Source organism: Ursus arctos, unplaced genomic scaffold, assembly GCF_023065955.2.
Source record: "Ursus arctos isolate Adak ecotype North America unplaced genomic scaffold, UrsArc2.0 scaffold_12, whole genome shotgun sequence".
Classification (NCBI taxonomy): Eukaryota; Metazoa; Chordata; class Mammalia; order Carnivora; family Ursidae; genus Ursus; species Ursus arctos.
Window position 1 is genome coordinate 6,597,635 of NW_026622786.1, and position 18,396 is coordinate 6,616,030.

Consider the following 18,396-nt stretch of genomic DNA (forward strand, 5'->3'; position numbering starts at 1 on the left):
ACATTTTTAAAAGCACAGACAATTGGCGAAGAACAGACAAGTTGTTCTAAAATAAATATCCTTTCACCTTTACTTTTTTTAAAAAAAATTTTTATTATGTTGTGTTAACCACCATACAGTACATCCTTAGTTTTTGATGTAGTGTTCCACGGTTCATTGTTTTTGTGTGTGTGTGTTTTGTTTTTGTTTTGTTTTTTGTTTTTTTTTAAAGATTTTATTTATTTATTTGACAGAGAGAGAGGCACCGAGAGAGGGAACACAGGCAGGGGAAGTGGGAGAGGAAGAAGCAGGCTCCCAGCAGAGGAGGAGCCTGATGTGGGGCTCAATCCCAGGACTCTGGGATCACGCCCTGAGCCAAAGCCAGATGCTTAACGACTGAGCCACCCAGGCGCCATTCCATGATTCATTGTTTGCGCATAACACCCCGTGCCCCATGCAATATGTGCCCTCCTTAATACCCGTCACCGGCCTATCCCAATCCCCTCACCCCCTCCCCTCTGAAGCCCTCAGTTTGTTTCCCAGAGTCCATAGTCTCTCGTGGTTCATTCCCCCTTCTGTTTACACCCCTTCATTCTTCCCTTCCTTCTCCTACCAATCTCCCTGCTATTTCTTACCTTCCATAAATGAGTGAAACCATATGATAATTATCTTTCTCTGCTTGGCTTATTTCACTTAGCATAATCTCCTCCAGTCCAGCCCATGGTACTGCAAAGGTTGGGTAATCTTCCTTTCTGATGGCTGAGTAAAATTCCATTGTATATATGGGCCACATCTTCTTTATCCATTTGTCTGTTGAAGGGCATCTTGGCTCCTTCCACAATTTAGCTATTGTGGACAATGCTGCTATGAACTTTGAGGTGCATATGGCCCTTCCTTTCACTACGTCCATATCTTTGGGGTAAATACACAGGAGTACAATTGCTGGGTCATAGGGTAGCTCTAGTTTTAACTTTTTGAGGGACCTCAACACTGTTTTCCAAAGTGGCTGTACCAACTTCCATTCCCACCAACAGTGTAAGAGGGTTCCCCTTTCTGCACATCTTCTCCAACATCTGTTGTTTCTTGCCTTGTCCATTTTTGCCATTCTAACTGGCATAAGGTGGTATCTCAATGTGGTTTTGATTTGAATTTCCCTGATGGTTGATGATTTTGAACATTTTTCCATGTGTCTGTTAGCCATTTGTATGTCTTCATTGGAAAAGTGTCTGTTCCTAACTTCTGCCCACTTTTTGATTTGATTATTTGTTTCTCGTGTATTGAGTTTAAGAAGTTCTTTATAGATCTTGGATACCAGTCTTTTATCTGTAGTGTCATTTGCAAATATCTTCTCCCATTCTGTGGGCTGCCTCTTAGTTTTTTTCACCTTTTACCTTTTCTACAAAGAAATCATGTATATAATATGAAGATTGGAGGGGAACCAATTTGTATTGAACAACTTTCCCCAAACCCTGAGGCATGTCTACTTTCCACGAAGACCAGAGATGAAATTCTTGACTAGGTCCAACCCCTGCAGCCTTCTCGGTCTGGAGGGGACTGAGAAAGTCCACCCTAGCCCTAGAATGATCTGGACTACCGGACAAGTGTTCCTCAGAAAAATAATCAACTACTCACCACTATAGGCCCTGGCAATTTGTGAAACTCTGCATGAGGTGTAGACCAACTCAACTATATAACCAGGACTCTCCCCTGAATCAAGGCCAGGATATCATTAGATACCATTTCCAAAATCTCTGTTATAGGCCACGGCATGCACCATAGGAGGGAAAACAAGCACAAGAATAACAATTGAGATATCAATCAACAGATAATTAATCAAGAGACAAGAAACATTATTAACTAATGTCCACCACCCCCTAAAACCCAGGAAAGTGCTCATTCAAAAGCAATGTTTTGAGGAATATGTAGTTATAAATCTTCATGATTTGGGGTTAGAAGCCAGTTTCTTAAATGGAGAAGCAAAACAAGAATAAATAGATAACCCGGATTTCATCAAAATTAAAAGGTTTTTGTTTCAAAGGACACTATCAAGGAAGTGAAAAGCCAATCCACACAACGGGAGAAATATTTACAAATTGTATATCTGATGGAGGTTTGCTATCTAGAATACAAAAAACAAAAACAAAAACAAAAAACCCAAAAAACCCCAAAACCCAAAAAGCCTCTTCCAACTAAGCCATAAAAAGACAGCCAACTTAAGAATAGGAAAGAGAGTTTAAGTAGACTTTCTCTAAAGGATAATACCCATGCAACAACGAACACATGAAATGGTGCTCAGTATCATCAGTCATTAGGGAAACAAAAATCTAAAGCACAGTGAGATATCACTTCACCCCACTAGTATGACTTGTAGAGAAATGGAATTCTTACACATTCTTAGGGGGAGTGTAAAATGGTGTCGTCGCTTTGCTGTGGAAAATAGTTTGGCAGTTTCTCAAAAAGTTAAACATAGGGTTACATATGACATAGCAATTCCGCTCCTAGGTATATAGCTAAGAAAATTGAAAATACATGTCCACAGAAGGGGAAGAGTAGCCTACATAACACAGAGATGCAGGAAGAAGAACACTGAGAGAGCAGGGACAGGAAACAGTTTCCAAACTTCATTGCATAGATTAACTCTGGTTTTTCTCTTATGTTCTTGGTTTTTTGTCATTTGTTTGTTTGTTTTGCTTTAAAGAAAACTTTATTTACTACATACATCCTAAAAATGTGATGTAAATAGAGGAAGATCCAAATAAATTTAAAAGCTTTTCAAATACAAAGCAACTAAAGATAACTAAAGCACTAGCATGTTTCTCGTGTTTTTAATGGCTAGGGAAAAAAAAAAAAAACTAGAGAAGACACAGAGAAGAACATTGTGACAGTCAGCGACTTTGGAATATTTCCCTTAAGATCTGTTTTACCTTAAAGACAAGTGGGATGAGTTCATGACAGCCCTTAAGAATACCTGTTGGGAGAGGTGCAGTTAGTTGAGCATCTGACTCTTGGTTTAGGCTAGGGTGATGATCTCATGGGTTGTGAGACTGAGCCCCTTGTCTTACTCTCTCCCTTTACCCATGCCCCATTCTCTCTCTCAAATAAATAAATCCTTAAGAAAAAAAAGGGAAACTTCTTGGGAAGCTATGTGTGCCTTGATGATTTTATACACACATAAGAATGAAGAATGAGAACTATGCTGACATCATTTTTTAGAAAGAGATGGGAACTGTGGTCTCAGCACAAGGGTGGACAACTATTGAGAGTGGCCACTGAGGGTAGGTCTCCATCAGTGATGACCTTCAGGGGAGACCAGGCAGCCTGGTGTGTCAGCACAGCCTCGGCAACTGGAAGGCAGTGGCTCCCCGGGTTCCATTGAAAGCCCCAGCATTCCAAATCTGTTATTGCAAGTGCAGACTGTTACCTGGCATTCTGGGTGCTCCCTCTGTCATTCCGGTTGGAGTCTGAGCTGGGGCAGGGCCTTTGGCTATCAGCTCTGGCATCTTGAACCTTGTTTTTGTGGTTACTGAGTCTCAAGTGCTGTGGGGTGTTGTTCAAATTGTTCCCAACAGTAAGTAGAGAATTCCTGTATCCTCAACCCTCAGTCCTGATTTAAACCTACTTGATTTCACTGGGTTTTAACCCATCCTGTGTTTGGGGTTCTTCTGCTCATTCCCCAGCTCTACCTCTTCTGCCACACGTCACCATGGCAGCACCTCTTGGCCCTCTTTCCGATCCTGGGGCAGAAAAGAGCCTCCTGAAAATCAACCAGGACCTTCAGTCCCAGCTGGAGAAAAGCAAGCAGGACTTCCGAGACCTCAAGGAGAAATTCCTTATATCCGAAGCTACTGCCTACTCCCTGGCCAACCAGCTGCAGAAATACAGTAAGTCCTACAAGGTCATGCTCACCAAAGCGATGGCTGTCTGTATTCCTTCTGAGAAACTAAAACCCTCTGCAGATGTTGTCCTTTCTATTTCCACTGTCACGATAAATTTCATTCTGAACACAATCCAGGAATGGTAGAGGTGGGTATTTTACCCTCAGTTTGCTGAGGATGGGAAAACTGAAGACAAATAGGTTAGCAACCTCCACAGGCTAGCTGTGACAAGTAGGGTGGGGTTAGAGTTCACATCCCAGTTATTGATTCCTGGTGCAGACACAGAAATGCCTGGTCCTCTCAGGATTGTCTCTGTGCTGTATCAGATCCTGCATCACAGTGACTGCAGAACTCCATCAGTCAGGTTCCTCTGATGTCCCACTGGCAAAGCACCGAGCTAGTGACACTGGGGAAACATGCTGATGGTACACATGGGGGGAGGGTAGCAGGTAACATGACCTGCTTTCAAGGAGATAGAGGTGGTTTCTGCTTTCTCTGAAACTGTGGTATCCATGAGTGACGCCATCCACACAGTGACTCCCCTGGTGAGAGGGAACCCATGCAGGCTCTGCTTCCTGGCTCCACAGAGGCCATTTGATACCCTGTGATAAGGCTGAGCGTGTTTCCGGGAACATCAGATAACTTCTGCTACCTCCACTGTATCTCCCTGAGCTGGGGAACCTTCAATGATGTAGGGAGCCCAACAGTTCGAGGCCTGGGCCATGAGACATGTGGCCAAGAGAGAATGAGGGTGAGTGGGGGAGACCATGGCCCCAGGAATCACCCAAGCCAGTGCGTGGGGTAGGCTCTCCCCCACAGTAAGCCTGAAATGAGGAGCTCGGTGGCCTTATTTTTAAGAGGGGGCTGCGGTGCCCGAGGAATCATGAGAATGGGGCATGTGCACAGCCGAGTGATAGGAAGGAATCCTGACAACTCTGAACCGGGAGTTTTCTCATTTTCTCACAATCTGCTTTCAATATAACAAGGAGAGGTATAATTAAAAACGATTGATGCAGACAAAAGTAAAAATTGAAGCCTGTTATTTAGGAAAGTGAAGAGATGATGAGCTTTCAGGGAAGGACAAACAAAGTTTTATTTACAACTTTCCCGATAATCATCCCATTAACTGGGAACACAGTTGTGAAGATGATGAAAACAGGTATCACCCTAGGGCTTGCGGTGGAGGTAACACAGCACAGGGGTGAAGAGCATGGGCTCTGGGCCAGGCTTCCTGGACTCAAATCCAACTGCCTATCTTCCTGTGCCTCAGATTCCTCCTCTGTTAAACTACTACTATCGTGGGTGCTACTTCTCTGAGTCGAAATGAATACTGAGTAGTTCCTTGTAAAGCTCTAACAACAGAGCCTGGCACCGTGTAAACTCTGTTCATAATTCTACTGCTTCTAATAACACACACTTTATTAGGATTTGGCCATATTCCTTCCAGGTCCTTCTGGTTTTATGCATTCTAGTTCACATGAGTGTATCGGGTGAATTTTTACCTTTGAGATACTTGTTCAGTATAGAAATCCTAGTTCAGGGGACCCATCGGTCCTGGAGTCCTGGGGGCCTTACGTCATGTCCCTGCTTAGTGTTTTACTTAAGAGCCCACAAGACTTGCTAGAGTGGCCATGATCAGGGTCGGTGTCAGGGGATACGAATCCTGACTCTGCCAAATACCTGCTACTCACCGCGTCTACTTTCCCTCTGAGCTTTGGGGCTGTTCTTTCCTGGGCTCTGAAACAGGGAGGAATCGAATGCCCTGTAGTTAGGAGGCTGAGGAATGAGAAGTGGAGCTTCCCGTGCAGAGCCTGGTTACCAGGGTTCCATTTGCGCTGGAATGGACCCCATCTCCTCCCTTGAAGACAGCGAGCACCGCAGCATATCCAGCTTTCCACTGAGACAGGCATCTCTGTTTCTCAGAGTGCGAAGAGTCCAGCGACATCATCGAATCCGTGCTGGGGGAGAAGGGGCAGCTGGAGAAGAGAGAGCGGGCAGACACATTGGCTGAGAAGCTCAGGTAAGCAGGGCTCTGTGTGGGAGGCCGGAGGGAAGCTGTGGGCATCTCTGACCTGGGGCAGCAACAAGTCTGGGCCAGAAGGGCAGAAACCCTCACGGCAGGCACGTTCCACAACTATGTCTAAAACAACTAAGACAACAGTGATTGGTAAATGATGGACTCCAATGACTCAGAGCCTCATTCTCTCTTGTAAAAAAATATCAAAGTCGCCAAATTCAAGGGAACAGTTCGTGGCATTTAGCACATTCACAGTGTTGTGAGATCACTACCTCATTTCCCTTTCACACAGTCACGACCTGGCTGACTACAGCTTGTCATCCGTTCCTTCAGCAAATGCTGTCCTCTTGACCCTGCCATTCTCCTGAGCTCAGGACTTAACACCAGCCCTACGGTCCACACTTCTCTGTCTGCCAGTGTGTCCATTCGCTGCACGATGCACTATATGGAGTTTTCCAGGGAAATGGGTGTGCCCAGAGTGAGCAGCTGAGGGACATGTCTGTGACGTGTGCTTAGGAGGACCCCTGGGTCTGTTTCCAGAAGGAAAAGATGCAAGGGATGTCAAGGGGGCTCACAGGAGCACTCTCTGATACAGAGGAGGCCTTGTTTTACTTTCTTCTTTCTCTGCCACAGGCAGGTAACCACACATGTGCACAAATTTGTTTCGGCGGCTGCTTGTGGGAAATTCTCCCATAAATCTCCCCAAAAGCTCTTATAATCTATTGATCCACTCTCTGCATTGTTAAGTTTTCTCTCTGTCCCACCGTAGACAGTGCCATCTGCTGATCAAAGACCAGACTGAAGAGCTGACCCGTTTATATGATAAGTTACTCAAAGGGAGAGATGTTTGCCAACTCCTTGATAAACACCTCGAGGACCTCCTCTCCCATGATGACCCTGAGCATTGCCAAGGACAGGGCTTCCAAGAGCAACTGGCTGAGGGACGCAGGCTGGCCAAGTGCCTAGCCCGAAAGCTCAGCTCAGGTAAGGCAGCCAGAGGCCCTGATTGCACTGAGCTGCTGCAAGGCCCTGGGCTCACAAGAGACTTCCCACTTGCCCTCACACTGTTTGTAGCAGCTGTCCTGTGTTCCCCATTGTGCGCAAGGCCATGAGAGGACCAGGACTAGAAGGTGGTAACAGAGAGGAGAAATGCACAGGCTGGAGGTCATAGTGCTCCACATGTCTGCTTCCTCCCTGAGGGAACGCAGCCCTTGGGGCAGGAGGCAGCATCCACCAGTGTTAGATCCCGGAAAGGAGACTGTGACAGGAGGCAGCTAGTTAGTGTGCTAGGATCCCCGCCTAAGTGGGAGGTTCCCGGACTCAGCCCCGTCTGTATTAACTGTGGGTGAGAGAGTGAGGTTTACTTCGTCCATCTCTGTCTCTTCATCTATAATGTATATCAAATAACCTGTTGTCACTGTAGTGAGCAGATACGGAAAATTCATGAATGCACTTCAGACAAAGTAGAGCCCCTGACCATGTGGAATTGGATGAGGAACTTGATGCAGTAGGACTTGGAGGTGGGAACGCTGTTTAGAGAGGAACACGTTTCATAGATGACCCCTTGGTAACACAGGAGCCCACGCGGGGGCCCATGAAGTCCCCAGTGGTTGGATGTGGGACAGGGTGGTTGTCCTGTCCTCAGGACAAGGAGGAGGCTCTATGTGAGAGCTGTGAATGCACAGAGAGTCTGTTCCTGTGGTGCGACTCGTGGCACGCTGCTAGACATGGTTTGCAGAAGTCAAGATTGAAACTGGACAAGCATCCCCTGATATGGACAACAAGAGACAGTAGAAGCTGTTGCCCAGGGTCAGTGATGCTGATCCTCAGAATCAGAGACACACTGCCTGATGCATCAGAAAGCCATGCCACAGCAATTCTTAAAGACAGTGCCCTAAATGCAGTGGATGCCTAGTCATGCAAGGACACTTATGTCTCTCGGGCCATAGAGGCCACTGTGTTCATAGTGGTGATGTGGGAATAGCTGACGGGAATTTCTGAATTTATTTGCAGAAAATTATGACGAGGAGGAGGATGAACATGAAGAAGAAACACGGACCCCCAGGTGACAATGAATGTTCAGGAACTGGTAATGTGTAGGTAAAAATGGACAGGGTCTCAGAAAGAAAAGGAAGTGAGGTCAAGAGAGTCACAGATGTCAGATGCAAGGATTAGCAAACCTGTAGGTGGTCAGTAAAGAATGGCCCTGTTGCCTGTTGTCTCTGTGGTGCTGTAAACCAAGATGGATTCACCAGCCTCAGGACTCCCCATATGGACAAAATACCCATTCTTTCCTGTGACTGGACACCAGGAGAAGATGCGTATCTACTTCCTACACAGTTCTCTAAGGGTTTTGGTAGGAAGGTGACCAGCAAAGGAATTGGTACACAGACACTAGCAAAATTAACCAGCAAGAGAAGTAACTTACCAAAACCAAACACGTGGGGTGTCATGTGACACTATTAATACAAAGGTGCCTAGCAGCCACACATTTCTGCAGTCTGCAGTGACTCCAGAGCTGTAACCACTTGGTCAATCTATGTTAAAGTCAACACGACTCAGGCACGTGCTGGCTGCCCCGGGCCTGCTCTCCATCTGTGCTTCATGCCGTGACTGTACCATACTGGGGTGGTAGAGTCTCATTCCTCGTCAGCCCTGCTGTGGGCAGTGCTCTGCGTATCTGCTGCTGCTACTCTCCCCTCATCCCCCATCTTGGCTGCCACACTTTGCCTCTTGGAGGATGGATAGCTTTTTCCCTCTCCAAGCGATGGCCCTTTGCTTCTAGTGACCATTCCCTATGACTCCCATCAAAACCAGCTAGGAAGCCATGATGTCTGATCCCCCTGGTTTGATCTGTTGTCATTCTTGTCTCACCCGGCACAGCGTGGAGCAGGAAGAAGTCGAAAAGAAGGAAGTCCTACAGGACAGAGTGGATGATTGTGATTTGACCCCTTCGGTTCTGGAAGAAGGGTGTGACAGCGACCAGTCTTACAGTGATGGTGAGTTCCCATTTGAAGAACAGGAAATTGGCTCTGCTCTGGATGTAGCCAGAGAATGGTCCCATACCAAAGGGGAGGAAACTCCCTGTGGTTCCCCAGGTAGTGTCCCTATTCCTTGTTCCTCACACCCTGTGTAAACTCAGAGTCTTAATCCCCATAAGTAGATCCTATCCTTACAAACTGTTGTGATCCAGGCTGTAGGACTGTGTTTGATATAAGACATTCCATGAGTCAGTGAGCTTTGCTCAACTCCTGTCTAAGTCACAGCACTTTTATGTCTGGGCCACTGCCAATCACTGCTCTCAAGGTGGCCGTGCCAGACTCATATACCTCTCCAGCCCAGGCACAGGAGGTCACTTCCAGACCTCCTAATTTTCACTGTATCTCTCTCTTTTTTTTATATAATAATATTTTTGATTATATTATGTTAGCCACCATACAGTACATCTATGGTTTTTGATGAAAAGTTCGATGATTCATTAGTTGCGTATAACACCCAGTGCCCTCCTTACTACCCATCCCCAGCCTATCCCATTCCCCACTCCCCTCCCCTCTGAGGCCCTCAGTTTGTTTCTCAGAGTCCATAGTCTCTTGCTTCATTCCCCCTTCTGATTACCCCCCCTTACTTTATGCCTTTCTTCTCCTACTGATCTTCCTACATCTTATGTTCCATAGATGAGAGAAACCATATGATAATTGTCTTTCTCTGCTTGACTTATTTCACTTAGCATTATCTCCTCCAGTGCCGTCCACGTTGCAGCAAATGTTGAGACATCGTTCTTTTTGATAGCTGAGTAATATTCCATTGTATATATGGACCACTTCTTTTTAATCCAGTCATCTGTTGAAGGGCATCTTGGCTTCTTCCATGATTTAGCTACTGTGGACAATGCTGCTATGAACATTGGGGTGCATATGGCCCTTCTCTTCACTACGTCTGTATCTTTGGGGTAAATACCCAGTAGTGCAATTGCTGGATCATAGGGTAGCTCCATTTTTAACTTTTTAAGGGACTCCACACTGTTTTCCAGAGTGGCAGTACCAACTTGCATTCCCACCAACAATGTAGGAAGAATCCCCTTTCTCCACATCATCTCCAACAATTGTTGTTTCTTGCCTTCTCAATTTTTGCCATTCTAACTGGTGTAAGGTGGTATCTCAGTGTGCTTTTGATTTCAATTTCCTTGATGGCTAATGATTTTCAACATTTTTTCATGTGTCTGTTAGCCATTTGTATGTCTTCAATGGAAAAGTGTCTATTCATGTCTTCTGCCCATTTTATGATTTGTTTACTTGTTTCTTTTATATTGAGTTTGAGATGTTCTTTGTAGATCTTGGATACCACTCTTTTATTTGTAGTGTCATTTGCAAATATATTCTCGAATTCCAGGGCTCCCTCTTAGTTTTTTTGACTGTTTCCTTTGCTGTGGAGAAGCTTTTTATCTTGATGAAGTCCCACAAGTTCATTTTATCTTTTGTATCTCTTGCCTTTGGAGATGTGTCATGAAACAAGTTGCTGTGGCCGATGTCGTAGATGTTGCAGCAACCCTCTCGGAAGCAGCCGGACTCTTCCCCAGGATCTCGGGGGGAAAAGAATCAACGTGTTGTTTGCATACACTCAAGACAGGATGCTCTGATGATGGCCTGTCATACCAGGGTCACTTGTTTAATGGCTTAAGAGAGCAATGCCAGTGATTGCTTGCAGGGCCCTCCTAAGCCCTCCTGGATGAGTTCTCTCACGGTTGCCCATTTTCACTCTGCTTCTGTTGCTCTCCTGTGCTACATGGGACCTAAGAGTGGGCATGTGTGAAGGGGAGTCTGCGTCATGTAACTCTTTCTCTTCCTTTATTTGCAGAAAACGAAATTGATCAGGAGGGACCGAAAGGACAAGAGTCAGTTGCCCCCAGGTAATTCTGAATACTTGGGGGCTGTGAATTCAAAAGTGGCACCCAGGGAAAAGCAGAAAGTGCTGAAGAGAACTATATTATCTATTCAGTCGAGGACCATTTATCCATTTTCACCATGTTTTCTGTTTTTTTGTGGTACTTGGATTGCTTGCCATTTCTTAATTACTTCTCTAGTTGAGTAACCCACAGTCAGCTGACCCAGGTAAACTAATATGTCCCAGGGATCGCTGTGCTCGCTCATTCTGTCCTCTGTGCTTTATTGAGAGATGCATGTCTTCTTTCTGCCTGTTAGATTTATCACGTTGACATGTGTTCCTAGCAAGAACATATCACAGCAAGAAGACAAACATATACTATCGTGCCAGATATTGAGAGAAAGAGGCCTTTCTGGATGAGATAGCTGGGACAGTCGCTTGGCCACTCCATGCAGAACTGGATGCCATTTGACAGCAAGGGGGAAAGCCACCATTCTGAGACTCTGTATGTAGAGAGTCATGACTGGATGGCACAGAGATAATTGAGGCTCCTTCCTCACAAGCTTGCTGTTTGGCCTGTGCGCTGAGCACTTACTGTCCTTTCTATCTGCTGCTCCTGTGACAAACAGAGCTTGTCGCACTCAAACAAGAAGAGTTGTTTCTCTCTTGTATGGGTCAGCCTCTCTGCTTTCTTGACCATTCCTTTGTCCCTTCCATCAAAGCCAGACAGGACATAGGATTTCAGATCCCTCTCAGGTTAATCTTCGGTTGTCCCCACCCTGCAGGCTCAGCGGACAGCTGCTAGAGGTGGTAGAGCAGGTCGGCTCATGGGACTCTGCGGATAATAACAGCTTGACATATTCAGTTCTTCCCGAGCTGTCTGACTCCTACCAGCCTTACAGAAGCGCCGCCATCTTCTCACCTGAGGACCTGGAAGTCTGTTCCTCTCTAGAAGTGGCCAGTGAGTACTCCATTGTCAAGGTGATAAAGCTCCAGCTGGACACCCACATAGATCTCCTGTTCTTTGTACCCCAGACCTCTGCTGTGCCGAGAGAGGTCATCCCTGTGGGGAGGCCTTGTAGAGACATATTGATGTGAACTGGGCTCTAGGATTGAGTTTGAAGCACAGATGTCAGGTGTGTCAGGGAGCTTTGCTCTCTTCCTAGTCCCAGGGCATGCCCATGTCATGTTGGCTTCTCTGTCAGGTCATCGGGCCACACTCAACTCACCTGAGCAAGATGGGCGCAGAAGGTGTCTGTCAGACCTAATTTGGATGAAACCTCTCTTCTCACCTTCAATAAGCTCTACGTTTCATCTCTGAGCCAGGTCCTTTACGAATCTATGCCTGCCACTGTCAGTTGGCATTCTTGTCCAGGGTTAACTGGTTTTGCTATTCTAAGCCCCACTTGTCTCTCTCCTTTGATGCCTGACAGCCTTGGCAGGCTTTCCTATATCTTTGGAGGTGTCACTCCCCTGGTGCGTTCCCTTCCTTTAGTCTGTCTCTTCGTTTTTCTTCCCTCATCTCAAGTTAGCTGAGAAGCAGAACTGGACCAATGTTATCGGACAGTGTATGTTTCTCTTGAGCCACGCAAGATCCTGAAACACACGTACGCCATGAAAGGCCCCAGTATCTATGCAGCCTTGAAGATTGTTCTGCTTTGATGGTGTATAGATTCCATTCATGGGTTTAATCTCAATGGCTTCTTCGTCTCAACCATTCACCAACAGCATTTCAGATGACAAAAGCCTGAATATTGCAGCAACCGTCTAGGAAGCAACCGGGTTCTTCCCCAGGATCTCGGGGGGAAAAGAATCAACGTGTTGTTTGCATACACTCAAGACAGGATGCTCTGATGATGGCCTGTCATACCAGGGTCACTTGTTTAATGGCTTAAGAGAGCAATGCCAGTGATTGCTTGCAGGGCCCTCCTAAGCCCTCCTGGATGAGTTCTCTCACGGTTGCCCGTTTTCACTCTGCTTCTGTTGCTCTCCTGTGCTACATGGGACCTAAGAGTGGGCATGTGTGAAGGGGAGTCTGCGTCATGTAACTCTTTCTCTTCCTTTATTTGCAGAAAACGAAATTGATCAGGAGGGACCGAAAGGACAAGAGTCAGTTGCCCCCAGGTAATTCTGAATACTTGGGGGCTGTGAATTCAAAAGTGGCACCCAGGGAAAAGCAGAAAGTGCTGAAGAGAACTATATTATCTATTCAGTCGAGGACCATTTATCCATTTTCACCATGTTTTCTGTTTTTTTGTGGTACTTGGATTGCTTGCCATTTCTTAATTACTTCTCTAGTTGAGTAACCCACAGTCAGCTGACCCAGGTAAACTAATATGTCCCAGGGATCGCTGTGCTCGCTCATTCTGTCCTCTGTGCTTTATTGAGAGATGCATGTCTTCTTTCTGCCTGTTAGATTTATCACGTTGACATGTGTTCCTAGCAAGAACATATCACAGCAAGAAGACAAACATATACTATCGTGCCAGATATTGAGAGAATGAGGCCTTTCTGGATGAGATAGCTGGGACAGTCGCTTGGCCACTCCATGCAGAACTGGATGCCATTTGACAGGAAGGGGGAAAGCCACCATTCTGAGACTCTGTATGTAGAGAGTCATGACTGGATGGCACAGAGATAATTGAGGCTCCTTCCTCACAAGCTTGCTGTTTGGCCTGTGCGCTGAGCACTTACTGTCCTTTCTATCTGCTGCTCCTGTGACAAACGAGCTTGTTGCACTCAAACAAGAAGAGTTGTTTCTCTCTTGAATGGGTCAGCCTCTCTGCTTTCTTGACCATTCCTTTGTCCCTTCCATCAAAGCCAGACAGGACATAGGATTTCAGATCCCTCTCAGGTTAATCTTCGGTTGTCCCCACCCTGCAGGCTCAGCGGACAGCTGCTAGAGGTGGTAGAGCAGGTCGTCATCTCACGGGCCTCTCCGGATAAACACTACTTGACATATTCAGTTCTTCCCGAGATGTCTGACTCCTACTGGCCTTACAGAAGCGCCGCCATCTTCTCACCTGAGGACCTGGAAGTCTGTTCCTCTCTAGAAGTGGCCAGTGAGTACTCCATTGTCAAGGTGATAAAGTTCCAACTGGACACCCACACAGATCTCCTGTTCTTTGTACCCCAGACCTCTGCTGTGCCGAGAGAGGTCATCCCTGTGGGGAGGCCCTGTAGAGACATATTGATCTGAACTAGGCTCTAGGATTGAGTTTTAAGCACAGATGTCAGGTGTGTTCAGGAGCTTTGCTCTCTTCCTAGTCCCAGGGCATGTCCATGTCATGTTGGCTTCTCTGTAAGGTCATTGGGCGAAGGAGGCAGGATAAACTCAACTCACCTCAGCAACATGACCACAGAAGTTGTCTGTCAGACCTAATTTGGATGAAACCTCTCTTCTCACCTTCAATAAGCTCTACGTTTCATCTCTGAGCCAGGTCCTTTACGAATCTATGCCTGCCACTGTCAGTTGGCATTCTTGTCCAGGGTTAACTGGTTTTTCCTCTTCCCAACCCCGCTCTGTCTTTCCTTTTGGTTGACTTGTCTTCCTAAACAGTTGTCTGAAAACCCACCCTCAGTGCCTCCACTGATAGCTTGTTTTTATATTTCCCAAAGCAGAGCTGTGCTTTGCATTACCCCACTACACGAATTGAGCCAACGTTCTCTGTAGCACCAAAGACTCACTTTCATTGAGGGTTTGTCTTTGCATTCCATCTGTTTACTCTCAGTGTATAAATTCCACTAAGTCTTTAACAAGCAGGCTCTCTGATGAGCAGAGGCTGAATTCTGCAGTAATCCTTTTAGAATGCATGGAGGCTGGCTCCCCAGAATTTGTATGAAAAAGGTAAGTAAAGTGTTTGCACAGACTTAAGCCAAGGGCAACCGTGATGATGATCTCCTAGAAAAAGTAAATTTTTCCCAATGCCTCAGGCCAGGAAATCAAGCCACTTATCATACAACAATATCAGAAGCACCCTGAAATATTCTTCTGACTAAACCTGTTCTCACATTGAGCATATCTGAGTGCCTGGCTAGCATTAGACACTAGATTATTAATGTACCGAGCAGGATCTGCTTAATGACTGCCCTGTCTTTATGTATTTACAGAAAATCAAATCTCTCATAAGGAGGAAGAAGACCAAGACCCCCTAGGCCCCAGGTAACTCTGAAGAATCCTGGGTTGTTATTTCAGTGGTTAAACTGAAGGACTGCATTTCAAGGCAGAAACAGAAACTGCCAGACATGCCTGTTTTATCCGTTCTCCAATCACAAAGTACCTTTGTTTAACCATGAAGTGTGGCTTCACATGTTACATGGTTAAGTTCCATTTACTGACCCCTTCACTTCAATAACCTGCAGGGGGTGGAACTTCGTGAATTAGCAGTCACTGGGATTCTCTGCATTCCCCTGTTCACTCCTTTTGTAAAAAGAGTGAGAGGCCTATCAGCCTCTCCCTGTTTGGTGTTACCACACCGAGGATATATTATAGCCAAAGAATACCTAAAAAAAAATTCACGTCATGTCACAGGATGAGAAAGAGGCACCGACGACACACGGTCTCTCCATGTTGATGTTGTCTTTTAAAGCCTGTGTTCACTTGGTCACCCAAGGTAGTATCAACAATATTTATGCAAAAGTGTTGAAGCCACCTTGAGGATTCTCCATGTGCGCTGTCAGCTATGTGTTCCATTCCACAGTCGTTCAGTTTGTTGCTCAGAAGCTTAGCTCTGCGGCCACTATCCTGAGCACCTTTTGTTCTCTATCTGTCCCTACTGCCCCCACAGCAGCCACACTCTGCCCCTGTAACAGGAGGATAGTTTTTGCTGTTAATCATGGCTGTGCCCCTTCGTTATGAGTATACTTCTCGGCCTCCCATCAAAACCAGTAGGATGCTGGGGTGTCTACTTTTCTTGTGTTAATCTTCAAGATCTCCCGACCCTCCCAGGCTCACCACAGAGCTGCCAGAGGTGGAAGAGGATACCCCTAGTGACTCCCTGGATGAATGCTATTTGACTTATTCGGCCCTTCCTGACCGGTCTGACTCCCTCGGGACTTGTGGGAAGGCTGACATCACCTCATTAGAAGATCTGGACATCTGTTCTGCTCTGGAAGTAGCTAGTGAGTCCTCCATTGTCAAGGTGATAAAGCTCCAACTGGACTCCCAAGTTGACCCCCTCTTTTTGGGATCCCAACCTCTGGTTGTGCAGAAATGTGTCATTGCTCTGTAGAAGCCCAGTAGACATAAGGATCTGAGTCAGGCTCTAGGATACACTTTTTAGCACAAACCTCAGGTGAGTCATGCACCTACCCTTTGTACCTCACTCAGGCCATGCTAATAGATTCTGACAGAACTTAGGACATTCGATTCAAGGCAGATGTGACAGTTCACACTCACTTGTACTCCACATGCAGAGGTCTCTGTCTTTGTTCCTTTATTTCCTTATTTCCATTAAATACTCTCTTCATCTGCAATGCTCTCATTTTCATAGCTGAATATTGTCTCTTGAATTTTTGTGCCTGTCCAAAGATGTTGGCAGCCTTACCTACATCTTTCGATTTGTTGTTTCCCTGCCTGACTGCTCTGACTCCCAGTGTCTGTGTCCTCTATGTTGGCTGTCTACACTGAGTTGTCATCAGAGTATCAGGTCATCAACACCTCTACCATCAGCTTGCTCGTAGGTTTCCTTGAAGCACAGCTGATTCTGGCCTTTGCCCCTCCTATGCATGGCTCATATGTCTGTAAGCACAAAGAATTGTACACAAAAGGTTTCTTTTGACATGAGGGTTTGCAGATTCCATCCATCAGTCTGGTCTCTCTGTCTAAATTCCCTTAAACCATTTATCTCATAGCATAAGGTAATGAGAGAAGGTTGCACTAAGTTTTTAGAATGTAGGTAAGCTGTTCCCCAGAATCTGTGGCAAAACACATGTTTCACTCTGTACACAGACTCTTGAGATGTGGCTCTACCACAGCAGGGAGCTCATGCCCAATGGCTCAGGAAAGCAGACCAAGGCACATTCCCAAGATACTACCTGAGGCCTCCTGGATGGTTATTCTCACAATATCCTGCTGCCCCGCTAAGCGGCGCACAGTCCGTGTGCTAGTTGTATCGGATACTTAATTGGAATGTACACATGGTGTTGTTGAATGTGACTGGCCCTGTCTGTATTTATTTGTAGACAGTCATAATGATCTTGTGGAGGAAGAAGACCAAGGACGGATATGCCCCAGGTAACTCTGAAGAATCATGGGCTTTAATGCAGTGGTGATGTCTGGGGATCTTGGCTCTCGGCAAATCTAGAAAGTGCTAAATGTACCTATTTCACCCATTCAGACACCCATAAAATGGTCCGTTGGCAATGTTCTCTTTTTCACTGTGGTACTCGTATAGGCCCCTTTCTTTCTGCGTCCCAAATTTGGAGGTTCAGGCCATTGACACAGGTATACTAACCAATCACAGGATTTCTTGCATTCTCACGGTCTCTCTTTGTATTGAGTCCAGCCTAAGATGCACATCTGTCTCTGCTCGTTTCGCATTATGACGCTGGCAGGAATTCATGGCAAGAAAAGTGTGTAAAAAAATTCATATCTCAGTATTTAGACAAGTAGGCCTCGGACACACGAGCTTTCTAGGAATCTACAATGCTGCCAGTCTGGGGTTGTCTTGGTGCTTTCTGTAAATGTCAACAAAACGTATACCAAAGTGTTGATGCTGGTTTTATTGTTTTCTGAGTGTGCTGTGTGTTGTGACTGCTGTGTGCTGGGGTGGTTCAGACTCCTTCCCTTTAGTCTCCCATTCTGGCCATGCTCTGAGCACCTCTAGCTCTTGCTCCCTCCCTGCCTGCCTCATCTATCCCCGATATATCCACACTCAGGCCCCAGATGGAGGCAGAAAGGTTCATAGGAAGAAGACTTCGCATTTCTTTTCTGTGCCCAGTGCTTCCTCCCTGCCACCCAAAGCAGCTGGTACTCCATGTTGACTCAACTTTCTTCTTGCATCTCCAGTCCTGCCTGTCACACGAGGCTCCACAGGGAGCTGCCAGTGGCAGAAGAGAATGAAGACCCGCAGGACTCCCTGGATGACTGTTATTTGACTTCTTCATTTGGCCATGACCCGCCAGACACCTGCAGACCTTACACAAGTGCTTCATTCACATTTGATAAGCAGGAAACCTTCTTGGGTCTGGATGTGGATGGTAAGTACTCCCATTGTGAGGGGCACAACATTCCTGGGTGGAGGGGAGGTCAGGAAGCCTGTCTTCTCTGTATCCAACAACCTAAATCGGCTGAGACGTGCATCCCTGCCAACAGACCCTGGGGACTCAAACTGGTTAGAACTCTGCTCTTGGATTTCATTTCAAAAACACTGGGTTACCTGGGTGGCTCAGTTGGTTAAGCATGCAGCTCTTGATCTCCATTCAGGTCTTGATCATAGGGTTGTGAGTTCAAGGCCCACGCTGGGCTCCACACTGGGCGGGGAGTGTATAAAAAAAAGAAAAGGCATCATGTGGGTCAGACAATTTTCCTTTCCTTCTGTCCCAGACTGCCGTCTGTCACCAAGCCCCCTCCCAAGTGCAGGCCCTTGGTACCAAGTCAGTTTAGAGAGGAGAAATGCAGGGAAAGAGCAAACCTTCAGCCAC

The 18,396-nt window shown here is 46.2% G+C and overlaps 1 protein-coding gene across 1 annotated transcript in view; it reads left to right on the plus strand.

Moving 5' to 3' along the window:
• The window catches only part of LOC125282141 (neuroblastoma breakpoint family member 6-like), a 47,155-nt gene that overhangs the window by 20,802 nt on the left and 7,957 nt on the right, over positions 1 to 18,396 (plus strand). Inside the window, exons 7-19 of the mRNA XM_057310764.1 lie at positions 3,657 to 3,860; positions 5,778 to 5,874; positions 6,641 to 6,855; positions 7,885 to 7,936; positions 8,755 to 8,870; positions 10,726 to 10,777; positions 11,538 to 11,713; positions 12,825 to 12,876; positions 13,636 to 13,814; positions 14,863 to 14,914; positions 15,701 to 15,873; positions 16,936 to 16,987; positions 17,762 to 17,952. Of these exons, the coding sequence (XP_057166747.1) occupies positions 3,657 to 3,860; positions 5,778 to 5,874; positions 6,641 to 6,855; positions 7,885 to 7,936; positions 8,755 to 8,870; positions 10,726 to 10,777; positions 11,538 to 11,713; positions 12,825 to 12,876; positions 13,636 to 13,814; positions 14,863 to 14,914; positions 15,701 to 15,873; positions 16,936 to 16,987; positions 17,762 to 17,952 (1,611 nt within the window). The remainder of the gene's footprint in view (positions 1 to 3,656; positions 3,861 to 5,777; positions 5,875 to 6,640; positions 6,856 to 7,884; positions 7,937 to 8,754; positions 8,871 to 10,725; positions 10,778 to 11,537; positions 11,714 to 12,824; positions 12,877 to 13,635; positions 13,815 to 14,862; positions 14,915 to 15,700; positions 15,874 to 16,935; positions 16,988 to 17,761; positions 17,953 to 18,396) is intronic.